Source organism: Tenrec ecaudatus, chromosome 1 (assembly GCF_050624435.1).
Source record: "Tenrec ecaudatus isolate mTenEca1 chromosome 1, mTenEca1.hap1, whole genome shotgun sequence".
In the NCBI taxonomy this organism is placed as follows: Eukaryota; Metazoa; Chordata; class Mammalia; order Afrosoricida; family Tenrecidae; genus Tenrec; species Tenrec ecaudatus.
In genome coordinates, this window is record NC_134530.1 from 22,277,391 (window position 1) to 22,303,339 (window position 25,949).

The 25,949-nt window shown below is 59.9% G+C and overlaps 2 protein-coding genes across 7 annotated transcripts; one reads left to right on the top strand and one right to left on the bottom strand.

Moving 5' to 3' along the window:
• The first annotated feature begins 54 nt into the window (after window positions 1–54).
• C1H19orf44 (chromosome 1 C19orf44 homolog) lies at window positions 55–17,100 on the top strand. 2 transcript variants are annotated; one of them, XM_075548608.1, is made up of 9 exons: window positions 55–138; window positions 5,326–6,043; window positions 6,513–6,822; window positions 9,874–9,947; window positions 10,810–11,251; window positions 11,887–11,982; window positions 13,879–14,045; window positions 14,314–14,392; window positions 15,533–17,100. In XM_075548608.1, the coding sequence occupies exons 2-8, from the start codon at window positions 5,327–5,329 to the stop codon at window positions 14,389–14,391; spliced, it is 1,884 nt and encodes a 627-aa protein (XP_075404723.1). In that variant the 5' UTR covers window positions 55–138; window position 5,326; the 3' UTR covers window position 14,392; window positions 15,533–17,100. The 2 variants fall into 2 exon arrangements, with proteins under 2 accessions (XP_075404723.1, XP_075404730.1); XM_075548615.1 differs by having other exon boundaries at window positions 16,190–17,100.
• CHERP (calcium homeostasis endoplasmic reticulum protein) lies at window positions 14,681–25,949 on the bottom strand. Of its 5 annotated transcripts, none has more exons than XM_075548571.1 (17): window positions 25,819–25,949; window positions 25,334–25,507; window positions 22,496–22,680; window positions 22,002–22,139; window positions 21,719–21,870; window positions 20,524–20,668; window positions 20,350–20,439; window positions 19,626–19,860; window positions 18,909–19,084; window positions 17,866–18,304; window positions 17,542–17,780; window positions 17,159–17,292; window positions 16,726–16,836; window positions 16,463–16,606; window positions 16,254–16,370; window positions 15,754–15,848; window positions 14,681–15,662 (listed from the first exon to the last, which is right to left on the bottom strand). In XM_075548571.1, the coding sequence occupies exons 1-17, from the start codon at window positions 25,841–25,843 to the stop codon at window positions 15,469–15,471; spliced, it is 2,793 nt and encodes a 930-aa protein (XP_075404686.1). In that variant the 5' UTR covers window positions 25,844–25,949; the 3' UTR covers window positions 14,681–15,468. The 5 variants fall into 5 exon arrangements, with proteins under 5 accessions (XP_075404686.1, XP_075404699.1, XP_075404713.1 ...); XM_075548584.1 differs by having other exon boundaries at window positions 20,524–20,635; window positions 25,819–25,943; XM_075548598.1 differs by having other exon boundaries at window positions 16,726–16,812; window positions 20,524–20,635; window positions 25,819–25,942.

Genomic DNA, 25,949 nt, shown 5'->3' on the forward strand with positions numbered 1-25,949 from the left:
GCCGCGCCTTTGGTCTTCGGAGCGCAGTGCGGGCTGGGAGATGTAGTCTTTCTGCCCCTGCGCGGTTGCCTGGGCAACAGGCCCCGTCCGGCCTGAGTGCTGCTGTGAGCGCCGAGGCTGCAGACAACTTGGGAGGAGGTCGGAGGGGCTGAGCAGCGGGTGGAGGGGCGGGGATGTGCTCGGGAGAGTGACTGGGTGGGCAAGAGGGCGTTGTTGGAAGATGCATTGGTAGGACCACGCGGAGGGGAGGTTGGGGGGCTGGGGGAGTGGGGGGTCCGTCGGACCCGAGGCTCAGTGTCGCTCTTTGGGCCCCGCTGGAGCGTGATCTGATGCACGGTTGCATCCAGGGTCTAGGGGAAGAGCAGAGGCCATTCTTCAAAGTTTTGTTTGTTTACTTTGGATAACTTTACTGAGTTTTTGAACGGACCTGTAGCAGCTGCCCTAGAATCACTCCCGGCCCCTGGAAGCGCCATGATAGATGTTCAGAAGTGGACCGCCAGGCCTTGCTCCCACGCGCCCCGGGGTGGGTTCCCTCTGCTGAGCACTTTCGCTGTTCACTCCACCCAGGGACGCCTTTTAAAGGCACAGATGTAGAGATTTATAGTTCATTTACCGAGGTGGTCAGCCCATCATTGCCTTCCTATCCCCCAAGAAAGATCCCTTCCATCTCCGCTCAGGTTCTGTCCCCGCACTGCATGGCCTGACCAGAACATTACATACAAATCATCAGCCACTGTGTGGCCTTTTCCACCTGCCTGTATTCCCCTTACCATGATATGCTTGAGGTTCATCCATGTGGTCGCATGTCTCTTTAATTGTTCCTTTTTTTAATGACTGGATGATAATCCACTGTAGGGCTGGACCACAATTTGCTTCTCACTCATCAGTTATTGGACTGTTTGTGTTGTTGCCATTTTTGGTGTGTTAAGATAATAGCTATTAGCATTTGCATACAAATCTTTGTGTAGATATAGTTTGGTTTTCTTAGGTATACAAGGGCGCTTCCAGGAGTTCATGGACAAATGGAATTAAACGATGATGGGACTTTCCCACAAACTTGTTGAAGCCCCTTGGCATACCTAGGAGTGGAATTGCCGGGTCATATGTTCAAAGTTTTGAGAACTAATTTATCTTCCTTCCTTTCTCGCTCTTTCTCCTTTTCTTTCCTTTTAAAAAAGATATTGTGCTTTTGGTGACTGTTTACACAGCAAATTAGGTTCCTATGTAAAGGTCTCTGTGCATCTTACTCAGTGGCCTTGGCTATATTTTTCACAGTGCGTCAGCACCCACCTTTCTGTTCTGTTTTCATTCATCTACTTCCCTCTCCCCCTTGCTGCAGGGTAAGTGTTGACTGTTTAGACCCAGAGAAATGATCCCCCGATCCTTTGTAATGGCTGTATCATGGGTCACCATGACTCAGAATAAACTTGCCGGTGGTGAGTTTTGGAGTTTGAGGGCTTAGTTTTTCACCGTCTGAGTTGATCTCACGGACCTCAGCGGTTCTCCGTTCTCTTTCTATTGCGCCGTTCCATAGCTCTTTGTGAAGCCCCTTCATACGCCTTGGAGTGGGTCGCTTGGTGGTTTGTGGAGCTTTGGTGGCACAGCGGGTATGCCTTGGGCTGTTAACCACAAGGTTAGCAGTTTGAAACCACCACCCCCCAGCACACACACACACACACACACACACAACACACACAACACACACACACAATGAGGCCTTTGCTCCTGGAAACCCCCAGGGGCAGTTCTCCTCTGTCCTGTAGGGCCGCTGGCATCCAGAGTCAAGACGATGGCAGTGAGATATGGGGGTTTGGGTTCAACTTTTGGGAGCAACTACCAACGGTGTGGGCACCAAGCCAGGAGCTTCCAGTGCCTCCGCTCCATCACCTTCTTCCCGGTTTTTGCTTTTTAACATCACTGCTCTCAAGGAGCGAGGTGGTATCTCATTGTGGCTTTGATTTGCATCTCCCTGCTAGTCAATCACGGGCGCCCTGGTGGTGTAGTGGGTTACCTGTTGGGCCGCCAACCACAAGGTCACCGGTTCCAAACTGCCTGGCACTTTCTGCGCCTTTAAAGGTGTGCAGCCTTGGAACCCCACAGGGGCAGGTCAGCCCGCCCCTTAGGGTGACTGTGAGTCAGAATTGACTCAATGGCAGTGAGGGGGCCTTTGAGAGTTGGCTGGCTCGTGAGGGTGAGCACCCCTTCCTGTGGGCATTGGCCTTTGCACGTCGTTTTGGTGAAAGGTCCATTCCAGTCCCCGGCCTGTTATTTTTCTGATTGGGTTGTTTGTCTTTGGGATGGGAAGTTGTAGAGCCATCTTGTATTTTGGAGCTAGGACTCCCGTGGGGCATATGTTTGGCCGTGCATCTTTGAGAGATCGATTGCCGGTGAATTCCTAGGTAGGGAGCTGCTGGGCCGGGGGCGCTGAGTGAACGTGTGGATTCTTGAATGACAGCACAGAGGGGCACAGCACACGCTCCCACACATGCTCTGCTTTTTGTTTTGTTTCTAAATAGTTTTTATTGGTCGCTCTTAAAACTCCAATTCTTTTTTTTTTTAATCATTTTATTGGGGGATCGTACAACTCTTATCACAATCCATCCATTCATCCATTGTGTCAAGCACATTTGGACATTTGTTGCCATCATCATTCTCAAAACATCCTCTTTCTACTTGAGGCCTTGGTACGAGTTCCTCATTTTTCCATCCTCCCTCCCCAACACTCCCTCCCTCACAAACCCTTGATAATTTATAAATTATTACTACTTTGTCATGTCTTGCACTGCTCGACGTCTCCCTTCACCCACTTTTCTGTTGTCCATTCCCAGGGAGGAGGTTATATGTAGATTCTATTGCGATAGGTTCCCGATTTCTACCCGACCTTCACTCCACCCTCCCTTCACTCCACCCTCCCACCACTCACACCACTGGTCCTGAAGGGATCATCTGTCCTGGATTCCCTGTGTTTCCAGTTCCTATCTGCACCAGTGTACATCCTCTGGTCTAGCCAGATTTGTAAGGTGGAATTGGGATCATGATAGTGGGGGTGGGGAAGCATTTAGGAACTAGAGGAAAGTTGTATGTTTCATCGGTGCTGCACTGCACCCTGACTGGCTTGTCTCCTCCCTGTGACCCTTCCATAAGGGGATGTCCAGTTGCCTGCAGATGGGCTTTGGGTCCCCACTACACATTCCCCCTCATTCACAATGATAGGATTTTTTGTTCTTTGGTGCCTGATACCTGATCACACGCTGTGATCTTATTTTAAAACCTTGTTTTCTTCAACAGTTTTATTAGCTTGTAGTTCACGTCACACAATTCACTTCAAGAAGAGTTGTACGCTGTTCACCACCATCAGTTTTAGGATGTTTTTAAAAATCTTTTCAAGTCGTTGATACCTTTTGGAACCATGGTCGGTCTTACAGTGGCTGGTGTGCGTTGCAGGGGGGTCCAGATGTGATGGCTGTGCACATGTGTCTGCCCAGAAAAGGCACCCTGTCTGTCCAGGCAGTACGTCACAAACAGGCTCGGGGATAGGATGCCGCGTCTGCCCACAGGCCTCCCCAGAGCAGTAATCCTCCTCCTCTCAGTAGGATAGCGTTCTCACTGCTGCTGTGGGTGAGCTGACGTGGACGTAGGGGTGCGGCTGGGAGCGGGGCTCGGCCGGGGCACAGCGAATGTCAGGCGAGGTCAGAAGGGTAGACTGTCCATGTGGTCTTCAGGCCAGGAGTGACCTTTAAAGAGGGCCTTGCCCCTCCCTACCTCCCTGCCATCGAGTCAACGTGACTTCTAGTGTCCCCTGTGGGTTTACGAGAGTGGCGATCCCAGTCTGTCTTTTGTGGAGCTGCTGCTGGTTTTGAACTGCCGACCCTGAACGGCCAAGCATGCAGATTGCAGCCCAGTGAGTAACCACTGTGCCACCAGGGCTCCATCTGCGGTGCCCTGGCCACGACTGATCATCAGGTCAGCGGTTCAAACCCACCAGCTGCTCCCCAGGAGAACGAGAAGGCTGTCCGCCTCGGAAACTCTCGACTGCAGCGGTTCTCAGCCTTCCTAATGCTGTGACCCTTTCAGACAGCTCCTCATGTGGTGGGGACCCCCCCAGTCAGAACATTATTTTCATTGCTACTTCATCACGGTCATTTTGCTCCTGTTATGAACCGGGCAGCCCCTGTGAAAGGGTCGTTCTACCCACAAAGGGGTCGCGACCCACAGGTTGAGCACCGCTGCCCTACACTCTATCAACTCTATGCAGAGTTGGAAGGAGCCAGCCCAGGCGGAGGGAGCTACCCATTGACCTGCCAACCACAAAATCAGCAGGCCCAAACCACCAGCCCCTGTGCAAGGGAGAGACCAGGCTCTCCACCCCTTAACGAGCGACAGTCTCGGATACCCACAGGAGCAGCCCTGCTCTGCCTGCTAGGGTGGCTGTGAATTGGAGACAACCTGGTGGCAGCCAGTTTGGCGGTTTGGGGATGTGTCAGGATGAGCTCCGTGGCAGTGGGTGGGCTCCCCGGTGACACAGGCCAGCAGGGCACGCCCTCCAGAGGCTCCGCAGGACCAAGAGCTGGCATTCTGCGCCTGTAAGATCCCAGCCCAAGAAACCATGCAGTGCAGTTCCACTCGGTCACCTGTGTCGTCACTCATTAGGGTCCACCTGACGGCACGGCCACGTCAGGCCCCAGCCGAGTCCCACGATGGTAGCCGGCTCACAAGCACTGTGAGGAAGAGACAGGAGGGAGGGCACCGCAGCTCCCAACCCCGGAGGGGCCGCTCGCTCCCATGCTACAGAGGCGTGTTTAACGCCTGGCGCCTAGTGGTGATCGGTTAGTGCTGAGCCCCAAACCCTGCACCAGGGGCCGTGTGGAGTGCAGCCTCATGCCCTACAGGGTTTTCACTGGCTGATTTTCAGGAGCCCTTTGCCCTATGGAGGAGCCCTAGTGGCTCCTTGAGGGGCTGGCTGCAAGGTCGGCAGTTTGAAACCACCAGCTGCTCCTTGGGAGAAAGAGGAGGCTTTCTACTCCCATAAAGATTCACGGTCTAGGAAACCCACAGGGGCAGTACCTTATAGGGTCGTCGCTGGGAGAGCGACAGACAGCTTGAGCAATGGCCAGGCCTTTCTTCCAGGTCTCTCGGTGTGGAGGCTCTGCCGACACCTGTTCAACATCCTAGCAACATGCAAGGCACTCTCGTCCTCTTCAGTGGCTTCAGGGGTGGGGTGGGGGGGTGGCCAGGGCAGACCCCTTGGGGGGTGGGGCTCCCAGCACTGTGACCTTGGAGGGAGCCAAAGGCCGGGTGCAAACAGCCTTGACGCGTCCTCCCCAGAATGGCATCCAGAAGAAAAGGCACCCGCTCCGCGCACCACCCGTTTGGCGACTTCAGTGACATTTCCTCCGAGGATTCCAGAATGGAAGCAATCCGAAACTTCCAAGCCCGCCGGGGTCTTAGCAAACTAGCAGCCAGTCCGAGCCGCTTCCTGAAAAGAAACCAGGCCCCGGGGGAGAGGCACCTGGTGCCGAAGGAGAGCCCCTTCCTGGGGGGTGGTCTCAAGGTACCCCCCTCCACCTCCCAGACTCGGGCCAGCGCCGCCCTCATGAAACTGGCCCAGCTGGAGACCAAGTTCCGGAGCCGAAAGGCGCCGCAGAGTCCATCAGACGCCGAATCTGACCCCCAGACCTCGGAGGCCAGCCTGCCAGCGAGGGCCAGGGCTGCAGCTGACCTCTCCTCCCAGGCCACGGACAAAGCCTCGCAGAGATACGGCCGGACACAGAGCGGGGGGCCGGGCAGCCGGTTCCTCAAGAAGAAAGAGCCCCCCGCCGAGGAGCCCACAGCCCCTGCAGCCCGCCCGGGGGCAGAGCGGGCTCTCCCAGCACCCGCGCTGCGGGCACCTGCCAGGCCCTTCGTCGCGCCCGACAGCGACGAGGAGGAGATGAGGGAGCTGCTGGGAAGCTTGCTGGAGTCCTCCGGGGAGGAAGGGAGGCGGAGGGCTCGAGGTGTCCCCAGGACAGACGCCCGTGGGACGAGCCAAGCACAAGTCCCCTCGGTATGTTCCTAGGCCCCTTTGCTTTTCCCAAGGTCCCTTCAGGACACAGTCAGGAGGCCTGTTCCCGCCCAGTCACCTCTGACTCTGGGCAGCCCCACGAAAGTGTCTGCGCAGGGCTGCTCTGCGGGGGTTTTCAACCAAAACCTAGAGGCCAGAGCAGATAGCCAGGCCTTTCTTCCGAGGTCCCGGAGGGTGGACCTGACCTGATGACCCAGAACCCCTTTGCAGCCCAGGCCTCTCCCTTAGAACCCGGGTGGGTTTACTAACAACGAGGAAAAGGACTGAGGGATCTCCTTCCCATCTTGAAACTCCGCCACCTTGACTTGCAGCCACGAGGGGAGAAGAGGGCGAGGGGGCAGCTCCATCTCGGTGGCCTGGGTCACCCGCCCCCACTCCACGTACGGCCTGGTCCTGGGCAGGACCCGGTTTTCCCGCGTTTGTAATGCGTCGTTTTTTATTTCCGGCGCAGTCACGTCAGGTCCCAGTCACAGTGGGACCGGCAGACCCGTCTCTTTCTGGGGAGGAGCTTCCCAGCCCCAAGCTGTTCCAGAAGCCACGGCCACCATCCACGCGGTCAGCCAGCTGGACCCCGCCCCGGATCCGCTCCAGAACGTCCTCCCCACAGACCCCCAGTCCCGGCAGGACAACCTCCCGCACATCAGGACTGTCGGCCACAGGCCCTGCGTGGAGAATGAGGCGCCGCTCCTCGCTCCCGTCTTCCCCGAGAAGGAGTGAGGCTGGGCCCTCCGAGGAGGGGTCGTCGGAGACCACCACGAACGGTAAGCCCCGGTGTGGCGCAGAGTGGGGGCTGGCAAGGCCGCGGGGTGGCCCCCCTGGGAGAGTGGCAGCCTGGTCACACCCCCGTTCTTCAACCCGCTGCCCTGGCTGAGGAGACAGGAAGGGCTTTGCCTGCCCTGAACAATCTTTGTCCAGGAACTCTGACCCATGCCAGGGCATTGACCCCTAGGAACGAGGAGCAGCAAACATGGTTAAGCATGCACCCCCCTGCCCTAAGGCCCACCTGGGAGCACCTGAGAAGGCAAGCCTGGCCTCCGACCCCAAGGTCACGGTGCACAGCACACGCGAGGTCACGCTGAGTCCGGCAGCAATGGGTTTGATTTTGGAATTTTTTTTCCTTTTGGTAACCCAGAGAAATTCCATTTCAAATTTTCTTTGAGTAAAAGCAACATGTGCCCCGTTCTTAAATGCAGAGGAAGAGCCCCAAGACCCTGACAAGTGCAGATGAAACATGCCTTCGCGTGTCAGCACGACCCTCGTCCCCGTCAGAGGCAGTGAGGTGCTTGGCACTCCCTGGGACCTCGGGGCCCCCCCCCAGCCCAAGGCTCCGACTCTCAGCGAGCCTGAGCGAGGATCCTAGGTGGTTGGTACGTTAGGAGTCGGCATGGTCCGCGGTTGGAAACCACCAAGCGCTCTGTGGGAGCAAGACGAGGCTTTCCACTCCCTGACGGGTTTCCAGTCTCGGGTTGCTATGAGCCAGCAGTGACCCGACGGCAGTGAGTGTTCTCAGTTACCCTGGTGGCACTGGGCAGGACTGCCCACGGGCCTTCTTCCAAGGCTGCCGCCTCTCTCCCACAGAGCTGGTCCTGCACACCACCAAGCTCTCAGCGGGCAGCTTAAACCACCCGGGCAACAGGGCTCCTTTTCCCGTGACGTCCCAGCCTAGAGCCCCCTGTGGAGCAGTCTGTCTGCACCAGAGGCTTGGCATGAGTCCACATGGGGTGCCAGCAGCTGCCAAGCGTGGCCATGGTTGGCTGGGCAGCCTCGGGGTTGCTGGCCTGCTGCTGCCGCCCGTTCCTTGAGGGATGGGGCAGAGCATACCCCCAGAGCAGGCTCGGCCCCCACTGGGCAACCAAGGTGCAGTCCTCACAAGCCAGGGGCCACAGTCGGTGTGGCACCGCTGGGCTGGCCAGCGCAGTGCTGGTGTTCTGCTCAGAGCGGCGGTCTAGCACTTTCCCCACTGCCTTGGCCCTGGCTGGGCGAAGTGACTCACCCCAGAGGCTTCGTCTCCTCACCTCGGTACCTCCCCTGCCCCCCGCCCCCAGCCCCGTGAACTGCAATGATAGTCAGAGATGGAGCTGAAGGTCCTGGCATTGGGGGGCGGGGGAAGCTGGCACTGAGCTGGTTTCGGGAGCGCTGGGGGCACAGGGGGAGGGGTGGATGTGCTGCGGGGAGTGCTTTTCTATGGCCTTCCTCACCATGGTCTTGTGCCATCTACAAAGTGATAGTGTGGGACCACGTGGAGAATGATGATGGCAACAAATGTACAAATTTGTTTGTACTTGACACAATGGATGTGAATACGGATCGTGGTAAGAGCTGTAAGAGCCACCAATTGTGTTAGTCTGGGTACATCAGAGAAACAAATCCACAGAAACTCATTTGTATAAGAGTTTTATCTAAAGGACAAGTGCGCATCAAGAAAATATCCCAAGCCAGCGCTGCCCAAGCCCACAAGTCCAACATTAGCCCAGATGTCCAACACCGGTCCACAAAGTCCCCCTCCATCTCACAAAACAGATGCAATGATGCCGACTGCAGGAGGAAAGCCAAGTCAGTGAACGTGTAAGCATCTCAGCACTGGCAGGGGTCTCCACAAAGGCGCTCCAGCACCCAGGGCTGCATTGGAGTAGGTCCATGTGGCTTCTCCTTGGGGATGTCTTGCAGGAAGTGAGCCTTGCCAGATGAAGCAGGGAACTGGCTAAGGCAGCTGCACCCTGTCCTGATCATCAGAAAGCAAGAGACTGGAGAACTAGAAAGGCGAGGCACAATGAGCCATTTATCTCTCCGCCCTCCAATTAACCCATGTGTTTAATGGCCAGGTTGGCACAATAAACTTTAACTATCTCACCAATAAAATGATTAAAAAAAAATAAAAGGTTCTGTGGCTCACCTAGGGGATCGTACAAATAAAGTGATGAAGCTCAGCAGGGCGGGCTACATAACTAGGAGTGTGGAGCCCCAAGTTGGGGACTGATAAGGTGTGCTTACCAATGAGCTTCAGATGAGCCTCCCAGAACCGGAAAAGGAAATCTCACTGCCACCAGAACCCCGAGCCAGGGTGGGAGCAGCACTTTTGAACCCAGGGTCTCTGCTCGGAGCACCTCCTAGACACAGGCTAGAGACCAGAGAAGCGGCAACGAGCAAGTTGGAGTCCGGCAGCAGAGGGTCAGGGGCAGCAGAACCAGGAGACCAGTGCCCAGTAGCTATGGTGGGCTTCACGGCACACCAAGAAATGTTGCTATAGTGGGTGCCCCAGCCCAAAGAATGAGAAAGAACAGGGCGCTTTGCTGCAGGAGGCTTGCTGGCGGAGTAGGCTTCCCCCAGGCACTTTATCAGCAGGGCTTTGTAACCCTCCCCAGAGTGGAGCAGAGAGTGGTTCAGGGCCCCAGAGGAATCCTGCCTGCAGAGAGCTGCTCTGTCCTAAAGGAGGGAGACAGCCCATGCTCACACGCCTCCTGACCCCCGAGGGGGTGCCTTTACTTCCCAAATAAGCTCCGTCCTGAGTATGGATTGTATCTCCCGTGTCGCCGTGGCTGTGAATTTTCAAGGCCACCAGAGAAGTAGAGAGCCCTGCGTGGAAGGGCGGGTCGGTCACCACACTTTCCCGGCCTCTTTGACCCTCTGCCTGGGCCGGGCCGCCTGTCTGTGAGAAGGTTGTCCAGGGCAGAGGGTCCTGTGGAGACACCCTCCTGACCGACCCCTCTGGTCCTTCACAGAGAACGTGTGCGGGCTCTGGCGCTCAGGCCAGGGCCAGCTCAGCGGGCACAGCCCGTCCTCATCCGCTGCCCTCACCCGGCCCCCTGTTGCAGATTTCCGGATCAACATCCTTCCTCTGGAGGACTTGACCCTGGCCCTGGGTGAGGAGGCAAGCCTGCTTGAGGATGTGAGTATGGTGCCTTGCCTGGGCAGTGGGCTCCCAGAAAAGTCTGTAACCCGCCCTGGGGACAGTTGTGGTGGTCACACCTGGGGGAGAACTTGCTTCTGGCATGTGGTAGATGGAGGCAGGGGGGCTCCCCAACACCCTACAGTGCACAAGGGCCCCGCCCCAGCAAATGATCTAGAAACACACGGGGGCTGAGAAGCTGCCTGTCTAAGAGAGCCTGCCTGCCTGTCTGCTGTGTGTCTGTCCACCTGCCTACTTGCCTAGCTGTCCGTCCATCCACTTAGTGCTCCCTCCATCCACCCATCTGTCAACCACCCTCAATCCGTCCATCCATGCCCCCATCATCCATCCCAACCCCCTGCCGTCCACCCGCACCCCCAGTGTCCATCCCCCACCACACCCCCATCATCCACCCATTTATTCCCAAACCAGTGCCGCTGAGCGGATCCGATGCAGAGCCGCCCCACGGGGTCTCCCAGGCTGTGGTCTTTACAGGAAACACCGCCACTCCCTCTCTCCGCAGTGGCCGTGGGTTAGATTAGTAGCTGAGCATGGTGGCTCCCTTGAGGAGCCGAGATACCTGGAGCTCCCCAGGGGCACTGCTGACCTGGGCTGCACCTGCTCCTCAGGGTGCTGGGGCGTTCCTGGCTGTGGCCACCCTACACTGCACTGCTGAGCTGTCACACACACGCGTGGTGAAAGGCACCAGGTTGTCTGTGGGCCGCCTGACTGTGAAGGCACCTTCGCGGTCGTGTGCGGTGCATGCCCACAGGACTCTGGGCCTGCCCCACCAGGCGCCCTGGCCCTGCAGACTCCAAGGCCCAGTGAGCACACTCCTCCCATCTCGGCCCCTCCATTTCAGGGAGAACGTGTTCAGCGGGAAAGCCCGGCCCGCCCAGGCCCAGGGTCAGAAGGGCCCACTGGACAGGGGCCCCCACGACGCACCCAGGCCTGGAGCGCAGTCCCCTGGGACGGTGAGGAGGCCCCCCCCACGGAGAGCGAGGTCTCTGAGCGTCTGAGCGCCGAGTCAGGGGGTGCATCCCAGGACCCCTCAGCGAGCACGGTGAGCTCAGCCTACTCAGCTGACTTTGAGGCCTCACCAGGCACAGCCCCCTCCCAGCCCACAGGCTGCTCCGAGTCGACCTCGGAAGCCCTTTCGGAGTCCTCTTGGAGCAAGGAAAGGAGCCATCTCCTGCAGAGTCCCCAGGCCAGCAGAAAGCGGGTCCAGGGTGTGACCAGAGTGGTCGTGAAGGAGATGGCTGTGCAGACCCCGGATCCTGCCTTTACTTACCGCTGGGCCGAGGGTGAGTGTCTGCTGCTGCAGCCCCCAGCTCTCAGCTTATCCCACGTGAGGGTCCTGCTCCCCACCCCAGTGCCCTAGGGACTGCCTCTACACCGGGCGTTTCTTAGCCTCCCCAGCATCCAGGCCAGGTGCTTACAACTTCCTCTATCCCCCCCCCCCCCCCCCGCCTCCCCCCCCCCCCGTGGCGCTGGCTTCCCAAGCGAGGCCTGCTGTCAAGAGGTGAGAGGGAAGGACAGCCAGGCAGGTCTGGCCTGACCACTGGCCTGCTGGGTGACACGGTGGGAGAAAAGGCCACCAACCCGATGGCACCAGGACTGCAGCCAGACCCGTGCCGCAGTCCGCACGGGGCCACCACCGGTCAGGGTGGGCTTGACGGCAATGGATTAGCCTCAGGGGACATGGCTTGCAGAGACTGCTGCCTCTGGGGGCCACAGGCCCACCCACTGGGCCGTCCCACTCCACCGAGCCAGGGAAACCTGGGAGCAACAAGAAAAGAGGGAGAGGCAACAGGAAGCGCGGTCGTAGGGTCAGGGAGAGCAGAGGGCGCCCTCCTCAGACCTGTTGTTGGGTGAATCATTGGTGAAGTCCCTCAGCTCCATGCCCCGTCCACTGACCACCCCTTCTGTCCCTGACCAGCCGCCGGGGTGGCAGCCATCAGCCCTGCCCTGGGAGGCACCTACATGGACTGCACGCCCATCGCCAGCCATGTGGTTAGTGCAGACTCGATAGAAGGTAAGGACCTGCTCCCAGGCAGCGATGCGAGCCCATTCAAAGCTGTGTGCCTGACTCAGGGAACATTGGGGCAGTCACACAGTTCACAGGGACCTGGCAACAGCCTGGCGTGTCCCTGGCCACGGTCAGAGGTGCCCCAGTGAGCCCGAGTCCCCACCGGCCACAGGGTGTGTTGTCTGTTCCCTTCTGGTCAGCCTCCCATTTCCTATCGATATGTACGCTACCAGGGACAGCTGGACACGGGGAGGGTGCCCCAGAAACCACGAGTATTTGAACTTTGCCGGGTTCGTCAGAGCCCCTGCAGCAGGCTTGGCACACGTCCGGTACAGACTGTCCTGTCCAGTTGTGCTCAGCCGATCCCGACTCCCGGCAGCCCTGTAGGACAGGGCAGAACTGGCCCCGTGGGTTTCCGAGACGGTAACTGCAGGGGAGCAGTGAGCCTCGCCTTTCTCCCGCAGAGCGGCTGGTGGTTTTAAGCTGCTGACTTTGTGGTAAGCAGCCCGGCGTGTAAGCCATCATGCCACCAAGTCTTCTACTAGTAAGAGTCCTAATTGAGCAAACGGTTTGTGCTCACCCCCCAACCTAGAGGTTGGCGTTTTGAATCCAAGGAGGGTCACTACGGGAAGAAAGGCTGGCAACCAGGTCCCATGAAGATTACAGCCGGGAAAGCCCCCAGGAGCAGCTCCATCCTGTAACAGGCGTGGGGGAGGGGAGGCTGACGTATGGCAGCAGGTTTGGTGTGGGGTTTTCTGGGGTACTAGCGCCCACGATCAAATGGGTCCATGGGGCGATTGAGCAATTGAGGAGATACCAGACAAGATAAGGCATGCAAGTGCTCCCCTCCGGGACCACCATGACTTCAGGAGCCAGGTCCGTACAGAGAAAATATACTTCCAATCAAGGCTTGTATACAGAGAGCGTGCAAGCCCCGCCCCCACCCTGAAGGTCCCTGAGTCCATTGGAGGAGTCACCTAACACCAGTGCCCGGGCAGGTAAGGGGAGTGCCTGTCTTCAGAGCCTGGAGGGCAATAGCACGCGTCTGCACCTGTAGCTAAAGCTGCCGGCCACACGGCAATCAGCCACGTGCTTGTAAGGGGTGACTTTAAGGCAGCACTACTATGGGAGGATATGGTGAGGAGCAAGATTAATTATGGGAATGTGATTGGGACTCGTCTCCAATTCACAAGGGTGAAGGTCTCCCTCCACCCAAGAAACCCAGTCTGCCAGGCTTCTTCGTATCTGAGAATAAAGGATTCATCCGCATATGCTCTCTTCCCACTCTGTTCCCCACAGGGTTTGAGGTGGACTATGGCCACGGTCGTGCTCTCCATGCTGCCCCATCTGTCCCACGGTGGCCTGTTGTGGCCAAATTTAACAGTAACATGTTTCCCTGTCCACGTACAAAGTCCCATCTCCATGAAAGAGCCCCGGGGGTTAAAGTGGGACTGGTGGGGCAGCAATTCAGCACTAAGGTGGCGGGGGGGGGGGGCAGGCACGAGTCCACAGAGGTGCAGCTATCTGCTTCCTTGGGGCAGTTCTTCTGTGCCCCAGGTGGGGTCACTAACTGGGCTGCCTCACGGGCAACGGGTGTGGCCATTTGGGTTTGGGTGGCTTAAAGGGTGAACAAAGGTAAATGCAGAGGTACTTCGGAAGAAAGGTCTGGCAGCGTGGGAAAATCCCCGGGTGCAGTTTGGCTCGGCCCCTTGGGGCTCTCTGTAAGATGCTGGAGGGGTCAGGGCTGCCGCCTCGGCCAGCAGCAGCTGGGACGGATACAAGAGGGTAGGGTCCGGAGCACGTCCAGGCACTGCAGGACGGGTGGCTAGGAGCAGCGGTGGGCACGGCAGGGGCACGGGGCCCGAGTGACACTGGGTGGGGTGGGGTGGGGGTGTTGTGCAGCCCTGACAGCCCACAGCCCTGCCATGCTGGTGCTGAATGACCTGCTGAGGCAGCAGCTGGCCCTGACGCAGCGCTTCCTGGAAGCCAACCGCCACTTGCACGCCTCGCTCCTGGCTTCCCTGGAACAGGACACGTTCCACTACCACACTCTGGAGGAGGCCAAGGAGGTGACGGCAAGGCCCTTGGGCATGGGGGCGGGCACTGAATGTTGAGTGGGCCTGGGCTGCAGCCAGGCAGGGCAGTGTGACCTCAGGCCAGCGGGGGCCCAGCCTGAGCAACACCTCGGACATGGTGTCAGGCTGTGGTCTGTCCTGGGTTCACCTGTCACAGCAAATGCACGTTCCGTTCCGCGTCCCTCCCCAGTCCCCAGGAGCAGTCAGGGGACAGTGGTGCTGTCCCCATCCTCAGGCTGACAGCCATGCTTATCCTCTACAGTACATCCGGTGCCACAAGCCAGCCCCACTGACCCTGGAGGCAGCCCTGGAGGAGGTGCAGAAGGAGCTTGGAGTGTGAGGTGAGGCTGGCTGTGGCCTTCATGTTGCCCCCCCCCCCCACCATGACATGTGTGGGGTTGTCGGCTAAGCAGGCACTCTAGCCTGGCTCCCTGACTCCCACGAGCAGGTAGCCCCGGAACCTGCATGCAGGATCCCACTGAGGGCCGGGCGTTTACCTGTGGGGGACACAAGTGCTACGAGTCCAGGGCAGAGCCCTTGACCCGGCTCCAAACTGCAGCCCACAGAAGGTGCCCGCACCTCACCTGCCGGTGACACGTCAGAGAAACACACAGGCTGTAACAAGTCCGTTCTTAAAAAAAAAAAAAAACTTTATTTGAAGGCAAAACAGTAAAACCCACAAATTGTTAATAGCACGTATTTATGTATTATCCTGAATCAGACACTTCCAAACTATTCACAGCTACAGAAAATCTAAAACAAAATCAAAAGTTCTATCCCATCGGGGTCAAAAGTTGGAAAGGTTTTACATCTTATTGAAAAGAATTTTCCAAAAATGGTTCTGTACAAATAAACAGAGCTGCACTGAGCTGGGACAGAGGCCCTGGGGGATCCCAAGCCCACTCCTCAGAGCCTGCTGCCCAGGCAACAGCCACCTGCCATTTTTGAAAACACAGCAACTCCCCAACGGGAAGGACTGAAGTGAGGCCCGTGTGTCTGCGGAGCGGGCCCCTGACAGGAGCTGTTCCTGACGCTAAGCCCCAGGGAGCAAACCACCAAAACCCGCTTCAGCTTTGGCTTCCTTTTCTAAACGGGTGCGCGCGCACGCGGGCCTTGGCTCTGTCACTGCCTCCTGCCGGGGGTGGAAGCGGGCGACACCCGGGCTGCTGGTCCGATGGGCGCCTGCTGGTCCAGGAGCCTGAGCTGGGGTGGAGCTGCGCAGCCTCGAGTCTGTGTCCCGGGAGCGCCAGCCTGGGGCTTCTCACTTCACTGTAAGGAAAACCAGAGGCCAGCGTCGCCCCGCAGCACGTCCCCCTGCATGAAGGTGGCTGTGGGCGAGGCCTGGCATGACCATCCGGAAGCGTCCACTGCCTCTCAGTGGACGGTCCCGGTGGCTGAGTGCCACAGCGGCTGCTTGCTACTTGCACTCGTCCCTGGCCTTCATGCGGGCGATGAAGGAGTAGCTCTTGTTGCGGCGGTAGTTCTCGTAGGGGTCGTCCAGCGCCACGCCCACGCCCTTGTACTGGTCCCACTTGTCCCGCACGTCGCCGCCCTTGATGGGGTCCTGGATGCCCTGCTCCTTCGCGCCGAGGCCACCGGATCCGCTCCAGCCTGGAGGACAAGCACAGGGTCAGGACCCGCAGGCAGTGTGTGTGCATGTCCCCCTCAGAGAGCACCCGCCTGCCGCCAGCTGGGGACTTACCCATCTTCACCAGCATCTGGTGTCCCTTGTTTTCCTCTCCGAGCCTGGGGTCGGGGACAGGCGGTGCAGAGTTAGAACCCAGACCAGCCGAGGAACTAAAACCAAGACAGGTCATGGTGTTCACAAAGCCACGGCCACGATTAGTTAGGACGTTACAGCATGTGGCGGACCCGGCGTCACCGTTACCGGTGGACGCACACTCATCACAGGCTCGGCCGTTGTCCTCGCTGCCGTTCTTCAGCCAGACCGTGGCTGCCTCAGCACAACCCTGCCCACACTTGGCACCGAGGCCAGCTCGTGGCACCCTACAAGTCAGAGAACATGCAGCCCCGCCACTGCCAGGGCTCAGCGCTGGTGACTGAGGCGTGACCGACCGGCCTGCCACCACCACCCCCCCAGCCCATGCGCCCTCTGATGCCCACTGTTTACCACTCAGCTCGGCGCGCAGGGCCCAGCTACCCGCAATGAGCACCAGAGGACAGCTACAGCAAAAATCTTACGGCGGGGTTTGGCTCCGGGACCTGGATCGTCGCCTCCTGCCTGGGGAGTAGGACTTGGACCGGGACCGGGACCGGGACCTCGAACGGCTTCGTGAGGAGCGTGACCGGCTCCGGCTCCTGGGACAGTAGAGCAGGCTGTGACGCACGGGCCGGCCAGGACCAGCCTTGGGCACGCCCCCACCCCAGCTGCCCGCTCGGTGCCCGATTACCTGGAGCGGGAGCGGGAGCGGGAGTAGGAGCGGGAGCGGGAACGGGAACGGGAGTAGGAGCCGGACGACTTGGAGGAGCGGGAGTTGGATCTGGAGGACGAGCGCCCCCGGCTCTTGGACCTGCTCCTCGACCTCGAGGGCCCGCTGTGAGAGAGGGGGTGGCATCAGGGCCTGAGCAGAGCACCCCTCCTCTGCCCTGGGCACCGGACCTTCCTCCTGGCGTACAGGTGATGCTCCTGATGTGACAGGACCCGGGACCTCACCTGTTCCTCTTCTCCTGGCCTTTCCTCCGCCGGGCCCGCATCTTTGCTCGGAAGAACTCATAGAGGCCATTTTGCTCCCAGCCTTCACTGTAAGACAGGGCATTCCCCTGACTGGCTCCGTCAGGAGACAGGGACAGCTGGCAGTCCACTGTGGGTCAGGAGCCACTCAAACGCTGAGGGCGAGCCTGCCTTCCCCACACACTGCTGCTGGGCCAAGATGACCAGAGACCTGTCTTTAGCCTAATGGGGCAGCGAGGGGCTGTGACCTAGGCAGACCCAGCCAGCTATGGGGCAGGAGCTTTTGGCTGGGCTGGAGAGGGTGGTTCTGGCCTGCCCGCACCACGCTTCTTTCCGACCCCTGAATTAAACCTCCCAAAGGACTTGCTGTCTCTGCGTCACTACACACCCCCCCCTGAGCCTGTCTCCCCTATACCTGTTCCGAGGCCTGTCGTGGGAGGGGGGGCTGTAGAAGGCCTCGACGGCAGCCAGCAATCTCTCACTAGGCGGCATCGGGGGTGGCAGGCGGATGTCTTTAGGGTCCAGGGGCTTGTACTCGTGGTCCTCAAGCTGCAGCACAAGCAGAGTGTCACTGCAGTGTGCTGTCCCCAGCTCCCGGGCCCCTCGCCTCACCCTGTGGGGCGTCCCATGGGGCAGGGGCAGTCGAGGCGCTAGAGAAGGCGGGCCACTGGAGTGAGGAGATGCGTGGCAGGGCTGAAGCCTCAGCTCTGTGGGTTCCTCAACCTGCCACCGCCCCCAGCCGGTTACCAGGACTGTTGCTATGTTGGTCACCAGCTATGGGGACTCATGACCACGTACCTTCACGAGGGGGGCCATCAGCCCTGCGGGCAGGTCAAAGTACGGCACATTAGGCACCAAGGAGGGATCGTCATGGTTGATGTGGGGGGGCCCCTGACGCCGCATGTGGGGGGGCTGCCCATTGAAGCCGTGCGGAGGAGGCCCAAAATCAGGGTGCTGGGGCCCAGCCCAGGGCGGGTGCTCGTTGATCCCGGGGTGTGGCATGCGATGGCCAGGGTGGTGATGGGGGGGTCCCATCTCTGCGGGGAAGAAACAAGAGTGCCGCAGCCCGTGCTAGAACCATCTCTGCAGGCCTGGCCTCCCAGCCGCGTCCCTGGCACTCACCAGCGGGGAAGTCGCCCTGCGGGTAGTCGAAGCGGTGTGGGTAGGGGGGTCGCTCGAAGGGGTGCCGAGGGGGGAAGTCGTCCTGGATGAAGCGTGGTGGGAAGCGGTTGAAGTTGTGAGGGTGCGGCGGCTGGCTGAACTGTGGGTGCTGCTGGTGGGGCGGGAAGGGCCCGCGGAAGGGCGGCGGGCGCTGCAGGCGGAAGGGCGGCTCTCGCTGGCCTCCGCCCCAGGGCGGCTGCTCGTGCTGACTGTTCCAGGGGCCCTCGAACTGGCCGCTCCAGCCGGGCTCGGGCTGCCCACTCCAGGGGGCCTCCCGCTGCCCACTCCAGCCAGGGTCACCGCCGCGCTGCTCGTTCCACATGCCCTCGTGACTGTTGTTCCAGGGTGGGCAGTGGGGCGGGCCCCCCTGGTGGTGCGGGTATGGGGGCTGTTCGGGGGGCTGTGAGGCAGAGAGCAGGTGCTAGATGAGATGGACGGGTCCTGGGGTGCTGAGTGCCCCACCCACCAGCACCACGCCTGCCCTCTGCCCAGAGTGCCCCCAGTGCTGCTCCGCCCACCAGCATCATCTCCCTGACAACATGACAGGGTGAGCCTGGCACCAGGAGAGCTCCTGCTGTCCCAAGGCACAGTTTGTTCCTGAATCCTTGTTCAGGGCCACTTGGGGAAGAAGCGAGCCATCTGTGGACAGTTGCCACCCTGGAGGCCGGGCCAATGAGCACAGGCAGGACTGTGGGGGGAGTGCCGGGTGGTCCCAGGAGCTCCATGGTCACGAGAAGCCAGGTGTTAATGGCTGGCACGCACTCAGGGTCAGGCAGACCCGGAGACTCATGGTGCCAACGCCAGAGAGCCCAGTGAAAAGCAGACCTGTGCGGCCATCCAGAGGAATGAAGCATCGAGTCCTCCCATGGCGCAAAGTACCACCAGTGTACCTTTACCCGCCCCGACTCTGCCCGCGAGACGGCTCCCAGCCAGCACTCTGCCTCCACCCAACTTGCCCGAGCTCTGATGGCTTCCCTCCCTCCCCCACAGGTTCCCAGAACTACCTGCTGCTGGCCCCAAGGTGCCACAGGGTGAGGCTGCTCAAACCAAGGGGTCTTGTTGGGTGGGATCTGGTCGTGGGGTCCAGGGCCCCGGGCCCCGGCAGCTGCAGGGTCCTGGACCCCTCCTGATGCATCGTACTCGGAAGAGCCAGGCATCTGGATGGGGGGCTGCTTGTCCTCTGGAAGCAGCCACAGGATTAGAGGTGCTGTCAGTGAGGGGTGCCACCAACCAAGACACTCACCCATCACCCAGGGGCCACCAGACCAGGCCAACGCCTCTGACCTCACTCACACAACTCCGGCCTAGTGACAATCCCACAGAGACTCGCCACCACCACTCAGCCTGCACAGGACATGCCCCTGTCTGCATACCTCATGGGGGTTGAATATGAACTGCCCGGCTCTAGGGCACGTGTGAAGTAACTGTTCCCGTCACAGTCTGTTTAACCCTTTGATCCTGGCTCCCACACAATATGCCTTTCTCTTCTGGAGAGGCCCGAGCTGATCACCAGGGACTTTATCCCACCTCATAAGTTAGCCGGTCATTTAGGTTTCTGAACTTCCCCATTTGTCTTCAGACTGGGCCCGTGTCTCTCCCCTCACTCTCGTCTTGGGCCCCTCCCACTCGGGCCCTCTGATTGTGAATAGGCTATGTAGGTTCCTAGTATGGGGCCCAAGGGCCATCATCCTGACAAGGGCAGGTAGGTAGCAAGTGTGTACCTGGCTGGGTGGTGGGTGGGATGGCTGGGGCAGGCGTGGGGGCCGGGGGCGGAGCAGCAGGGGGTGGCGTGGCCTTCACATCAGCGTCCATCTGTGGCAAGGGCATCTGGGGTGGCGGCTGCTGGGCCAGGCTACTGACAAAGTCCTCGTGCTGCGTCTTGAGGGTCTGGATCTGCTGTTGGAAGGCCAGCTGCAGCGGCTGTACCGCCGATGAGTACTCGCTGATGAGTGTCGCCTGGAGAGAGATGACCAGCACTCAGGGCCCTCAGTGAGGTTCGCCACCCGGACTCCCAGCAACCCAGCCTAGGGAGACGGACGCCCTGAGCACACTCAGGGGACTGAGGCCCAGCACACAGGGGGTCACTACTCAGTAAACACATGGACACCCAAGGAGACAGCAGGATCTGGTGACCAGCAGCTTATGGCCCCCTGGTGTCGGGGACAAATGGTGGTTGGGGACCTGAGTTCAAACAGCCCCTGCCCCACCCTCCGAGGGCTCCAGGCTTTGGGACAAGGGTGTCGGGTGGTACTTATGAGGAAGCTCCCTCCACACCTGAATGTGGTGGACCCTTGAACAACCAGACCAGGTGTACTAAGAGAGCCGCATCAGCAGGAGGGGAGAAGGGACCCCAAAGTTGCTGTTCTGCACCCCTGGCTCCAGGGCCCTGGGTTCGGATGCAAATGGCTGAACCAACATCCCTGGGTGGCAGGGCCGGGTGCCCACCTGGTACTGGCCAAGCCCCAGGGCCGGGCTCTGCAGCTGCTGAATGATAGAGTCATCAAAGTAGCCATTCTTCTCCCAGAGCTGCAGGAGCTGGGGGGAGGTAGGGGGAGAGCTGGGTTAGCAGGAAGTCGGGGAGCCACATGTGCGCCCTGCCCTGCGCCACTCAGCACGCACCCGGGCAATCTTCTGCTGCTTGTCCTCCTCCACGGCCAGGAAGCTGGTGCAGTAGATGGGCACCACCACCTTCTGCAGGGCAGCCAGCAGCTCCCTCGCCTGCTTGCGCTGGCTGTGAGGGAGAGACCTTCCGCGCGTCAGGGCCCTGGCGGGACCCAGCCACATGCCTGTCAACACCACAGCTCCAGCCACCACGCCCTCTGCTGGCTGGGGCCCGGGGAGAGGCTGGGCTGGTGTGGGGGACAGCGACAGGAAGGAGAGACGGACCCAGCCAGTGGGAGCCAGCACCTATGAACTCTGCCTGGGGCAAGGGGAGGGCACGGGGTACCATGGGGCTGGAGACTGTTGCCCAGCCAGGCCTCGTCAAGGCTGTACACACAGGCCTGACACCAGCAGTGACAGGAGAGATGAGCGATGCCAAGCCACCCCTCTCACCCACCCACCCCGTCCCCCTGCTCCTGGGAGAACTCCCAGGGGAGCTGCATGAAGAACAAGGGCCTGGGCTGGCTCAGAGGGCGGGTGGGAGGCAGGCAGGGGGGCGGCCAGTGCCCCTGGAGCAGAGCCGCTGGTAACCACAGCCAGAGCGAAAGGGGCACAGCGCCGAGGAGAGGCGAGAGACAGGTCTGCAGAGTTGAAAATGCAGTGAGAGCAGAGAAGGTTCTGGACGGTGGCTTCTCTCTCAAGGGAGTTAAGTGGGGAAAGGAAGCAGCTGGGGTACAAAGTGAAGCTGAGACAGGGCAGGGCCCAGGCTGCAGATGCAGTTGCAGATGCAGTTGGAGGCAGCCCCCACCCACTGGGGGAGGTGGAACCCCCAATCGTCCTAGCTGAGCTCAGTCTAAGTGTGCACCCAATGATACCCATGATGGCTGGTCCAGATACCTGGTCTCCCTAGAGCAGTGGTTCTCAACCTTCCTCATGCTGCCACCCTTTAACACAGTTCCTCATGTGTGGTGACCTCCCAACCATGAAATTACTTTCATTGCTACTTCGTAACTGTCATTTTGCTACTGTGATGAATGGGGCGAACCCTGTGAAAGGGTCGTTCGACCCTCAAAGGGGGTAGACTCACAGGTTGAGAACAGCTGCCCTATAGCCTCTCTCAGGAACCAACAAATTGCTGGCCAATGGCCACAGGGGAACCCGGAGCAGAGCCAAGCCCGGCCGAGAGGTAAAGCTGGGGGAACAGTTGGCTCACCAGTGGTGCAGCACGTCGTTGATGAGGTAGATGAGGTGCAGCCGCAGCTCGAAGTGCGCCCCATCGGCCGTGATGCGGTTGCGCAGGTGGCCGGCCATCAGCTCACAGTGTGGTGGCGACTTGGCGTTGCTGAACATCCAGTTCTTACCAGCCTGTGTCAGCCACATAGCGAGAGTGAGCAAGGGGCCCAGCTCATGGGAGGAGAAGGCCACAAGCCCAGCGCAGGGCGCAGGGGCTCCTGACATGGGCCAGCCATGCTCTGGCACCCCGCAGCCAGCCTCACCGAGATGGCGTCCTTGGTGCACGTGTCGATGATGGGCTGTAGCAGGTTGTCAAACTCGTTCATGTCCAGCTGGGTCTCCTCCAGCAGCTTCTGCATCTGCTGCTCCACGGCGTGGGTCACAGCTGCGGTCACCTGCTCCTGCAGGGTCAGGTGGGCCAGACTATGAGGAGGGCCTTGCAGGGAGGCCCAAGGACTGCCCGGTGACGTGCTGAGGGCCCTGTGATGCACCCCCTGCCACTGCTAGAGGGAAGACGAAGGCCCAGAGGAGCACAATGTCCCTGCCGTTCACTAGGGTCGCGGGGGGGGGGGGGAAGAGGGGGTGTTTGACAAGCTGTGAGGAGCCAAGAGGGAGGCACAGAGGAGATGGGAGACCACAGCCACCACCCACCAACACACAGGGCCCTACAGCAAGCTGGGGGCTCTGGTTTACAGGAGGGACAGGGAGCCCTGGGCGCTCCTGGGACCATCTCAGGATGGGGAGGGAGCACCTATACCTGTCGCAGGGCCAGTAGGTGTTGCTCCTGCTGCTGTAGGTTCCACTGGCTCTGCTGGATGAGTTCGTCCATGGACAGGGTGCCCTGGGCCGGTGCGATGGGCGCCGTGGGGGCCAGAGGGGGCTGGGGCAGGGGAGGGAGGGCTGCGGCCGGTTCCAGTTCAGGGGCCTGCTGCTTGCAAATGACTGGGGGAGGACAATGACCCATGAGGACGGATTCCCCACAGACCTGCTCCACCAAGGGCCACTCCCGGCCCTGGCTTCCTGTTACCCACCTGTATTACATGGACCCCAGCAGGGCCCCTCTGAGCCCTTTCTCTCCCTAGAGGCCTCAGGGCTGTCTCGCCACTCCTACCCACACTGGCCTCTGAGCACACATTGTGCCCCCTTACCCCCATCCACTTCTCCCTCCCCTGGATTCGTGGGCTGAGGCTATTGGAGCAAGGGGGCCCAAACCAGCTGCTACAGCCAGCAGGCAGATAAGTGGCCACAGCACACCAAGCCAGATGAAGTTATTCAGGCCACGAATCCAGGCCGACACAGTCGGAACCAACAAACATTACAAAAGACAGCACAGCCTGACCCTACCCCAGCAACGGGTCCTGGGGCTCAGCCTCTGACCACAAGGGGAAAGGAGGGGGCACTGCGTGTGTATAAATAAGGGCCCTACGTCCACTCTAAAGTTCCTGCAGAGTTCCCCAAAGCCCTCAGGACAAATGCTAGACCCCTCAGCAGTCTAACCCCCACCCATCCAGCAGCCCTTCCTCTGTGCACTCTTGGCCCAGCCCACTCAAAGGCCACTCAAAGATTTGTCCCCTTGTCCAGGATACATACTCCCTTGTGCAAACAGTTCTTCCTCAACCACCCCATCCCAGAAGTGAGCACCCACCCTCCCCATTACAGCACCAAGCTTCAGGACAGCTCCCAGTCTCAGCCCTCTGGAGCCCCTTCACAGAGAAAGCTGGTCTCACCACCTGGTCAGTCCAGCCAGGCACTGATCCAGGGAGACTTTCCTCCTCCTCAACACCTAACTGGCCCTACTCCCCCCACACCCTGACTTACCATTGCTCACCAGGCATTCACTTCTCATTGGTCTCCCAGGCCACCCTCCACATCCTGCCTCCGAGAATGTGACATGCCACAAGCCAAACCCAGCTCTCTCATGCCTCAGACCCCCGAAGCAGCAGGTGTAGACCCAGGGAGCCGGGTGATGAGAGAGCTCTGTCCAGAAACACAGCAGCAGCAGCACACACGGCATTTAACCCCCCTCTTCAGGCAGCGGCTCCCTGCCTCACTCACACCTCACCAAGGCCCAGAAGAATCCCTGTGCCAGGGAGGAAAGCTAGCCTGGCACAGAACACCCCAGAACTCCCACTGGAGTCCCCGGGCAGTACAAATGGCAAATGTGCTTGGCTATAAACAGAAAGGTAGGAGGTTTGAGTCCAGCCAGGCACCTCAGAAAAAGGTCTGGCGAGCATCTACTTTCAAAAACCCAGCCACTGCCAGCCTATGGGACACAGTTCTACTCTGAGGCCTGTGGCGTCAACAGGAGTCAGGGCCAATGCCCAGGCAGCTGGTTTGGCCTTTGAGATGCTCCCACCACACTGGGCCTCCTGGTCCAGGGCCAGGACTCCATTGGTGTCATCGTGCCTGTGCACACTGAGCATGCAAATGTTCAGAGTGCCCACATGCTACATGCTAGAACAGGACTCCGATGCAGCCAGGTCAGCTGGATCTTCAGGGAGCTGTCCCTTTCCATTGCTCCTCTCCTTGACAACCCCCTTTGCATTCAGGAGGAGGCAGTGGTGGCTTAGGGTAGACTTCTTGACCTCCACTCAGGAAAGAGGGCAGGGTCCATTCCTGGCCAACACTCCTTATCACGCAGCTGCCACCCATCTCTTTGGGGACGCTTGCTCATTACTCTGATGCTGAACAGGCTCCAACAAAGCTTCCCGATCGAGAGGACAAGGAGAAGCTTGCCAACCGATTTCCCCAAACCCTGCGGACTACAATCCCCTGACCGCTGTGCTTAAGAATCACCACAAGTCAGGAGCCAAGGAAGACACGTACCACCTAACAACTTACAAAGGGACAGCAGGTTTACAGAGCAAGACAGGTGGGGACCAGGCCTGCCTTCAGGAAGCTCACTACCTGGGGATCACTGCACACCATCCAAAAGCCAGCTGCCCCTACCAGTCCCATCCTAGACTCTGGGAGGGCAAGGCCAGAAGAATCCGATGCCCAACTTGCTTGCAGGCACAAAAAACAAACTCAAGGCCCCGGGTGCCTCAACTACCCACCGAAAGGTTGGTGAATGAAACAAGTGGTGCCATGAAAGGCCTGGCAATCTGTTTCTGAAAGCCTAGTAAACTCTATGAAGCAGCTCTACTCCGCCCCAAAGGGGGCGTCAAGAGTTGGGCAGCAATTTGACGGCAATGAATAAGCCAAGGAGCGCTATCAAAAATCTCTCCCGCCTGCCTGGTTGCAGGTATCGGAAATGCACCAAAAGCCGGCGGGAGTGAGAGACACGGGCCCGAGCAGCGACTGTTGCAGGCATCAGTCCAGCAGCCACTACGTTCCCCTGGGGCCACCGGACGAGTCCGCTCTGGTCCAACGGATCCCGGTCCTCAATAGCGGATGCTCGACCCACAGTCCAGGTGAGGCTCCAACCACCGCGATCTCCATTACACACTGGCCCGGCAGCCTCACCGTGCAGGGATCGTGAGGACCCAGCTGCCCCGAGTCACAAGGAAAGCGAGAGCACCCCGAAAGAAGGCGGCTGGGAAGGTCCCTGAAGAGGCAGGGGCGACCCGCGCGCACCGTGGGGAGGGGAACTCACGCTGCTGCTGTTCCAGCGCCAGCTTGCACTTGTAGTAACTGTAGAACTCGCCTCCGAAAAGGAACGAGAATTTCGGGTTGTCCTTCTGCTTCTCCATCGTCATCTTTTCAAACTCGGGCCCGTTGCGAGCCACGAACTGGGCCAGCTTATCGATGACATTTCGAAGCTCCTGGTCTGCAGGGAGGAGAAAAGGCCACGCGGGACGTCGGTCGGGGCCGCTCCAAGACCTGGGGCCTGGCACTGCGCGCCCAGTCCGCCGGGCAAGGGTCCCTTGGGGCGGGCCGCGGAGAGGCCGCCCTCGTACGGGTCCCGACAGGGGCCACCCACGCGCGAGAAACGCGGGGTCCCGCGGGGAGGCCGCAGGCCAACTCCGGAGGCCGAGCCCCGCCCCCTCGCAGGCACGACGACCCCAGGAGGCGGGGCCGGGGCCAGGCGGACGCAGGGAGAGAACAGAGCAACGGTCCCCGAGTCGGGCTGGGCCTCACCGTCGGGCGGCAGCGGGATTTCCATGACTCGGGCCGCGGGGAACGTCCTCGGGCGCCTCACGATCGCCCACCAGCGCTGCCTGCGGAAGCCGGCCGGAAGTGGCGCGAGCGGGGCCGTTTACGGCGGGCCT

Excerpts from the sequence above, each read along its gene's own strand:
- CHERP (XM_075548571.1), bottom strand. The coding sequence starts at position 25,843 with ATGGAAATCCCGCTGCCGCCCGACG. Across the intron at positions 19,085-19,625 it reads CCCACCCACCACCCAGCCAG|AGGACAAGCAGCCCCCCATC; the intron begins GTACACACTTGC and ends GGCTGCTTCCAG. Across the intron at positions 15,663-15,753 it reads CCAGATGCTGGTGAAGATGG|GCTGGAGCGGATCCGGTGGC; the intron begins GTAAGTCCCCAG and ends CTTGTCCTCCAG.
- C1H19orf44 (XM_075548608.1), top strand. The coding sequence starts at position 5,327 with ATGGCATCCAGAAGAAAAGGCACCCGCTCCGCGCACCACCCGTTTGGC. Across the intron at positions 6,823-9,873 it reads GTCGGAGACCACCACGAACG|ATTTCCGGATCAACATCCTT; the intron begins GTAAGCCCCGGT and ends CCCCTGTTGCAG. Across the intron at positions 11,252-11,886 it reads TACTTACCGCTGGGCCGAGG|CCGCCGGGGTGGCAGCCATC; the intron begins GTGAGTGTCTGC and ends GTCCCTGACCAG.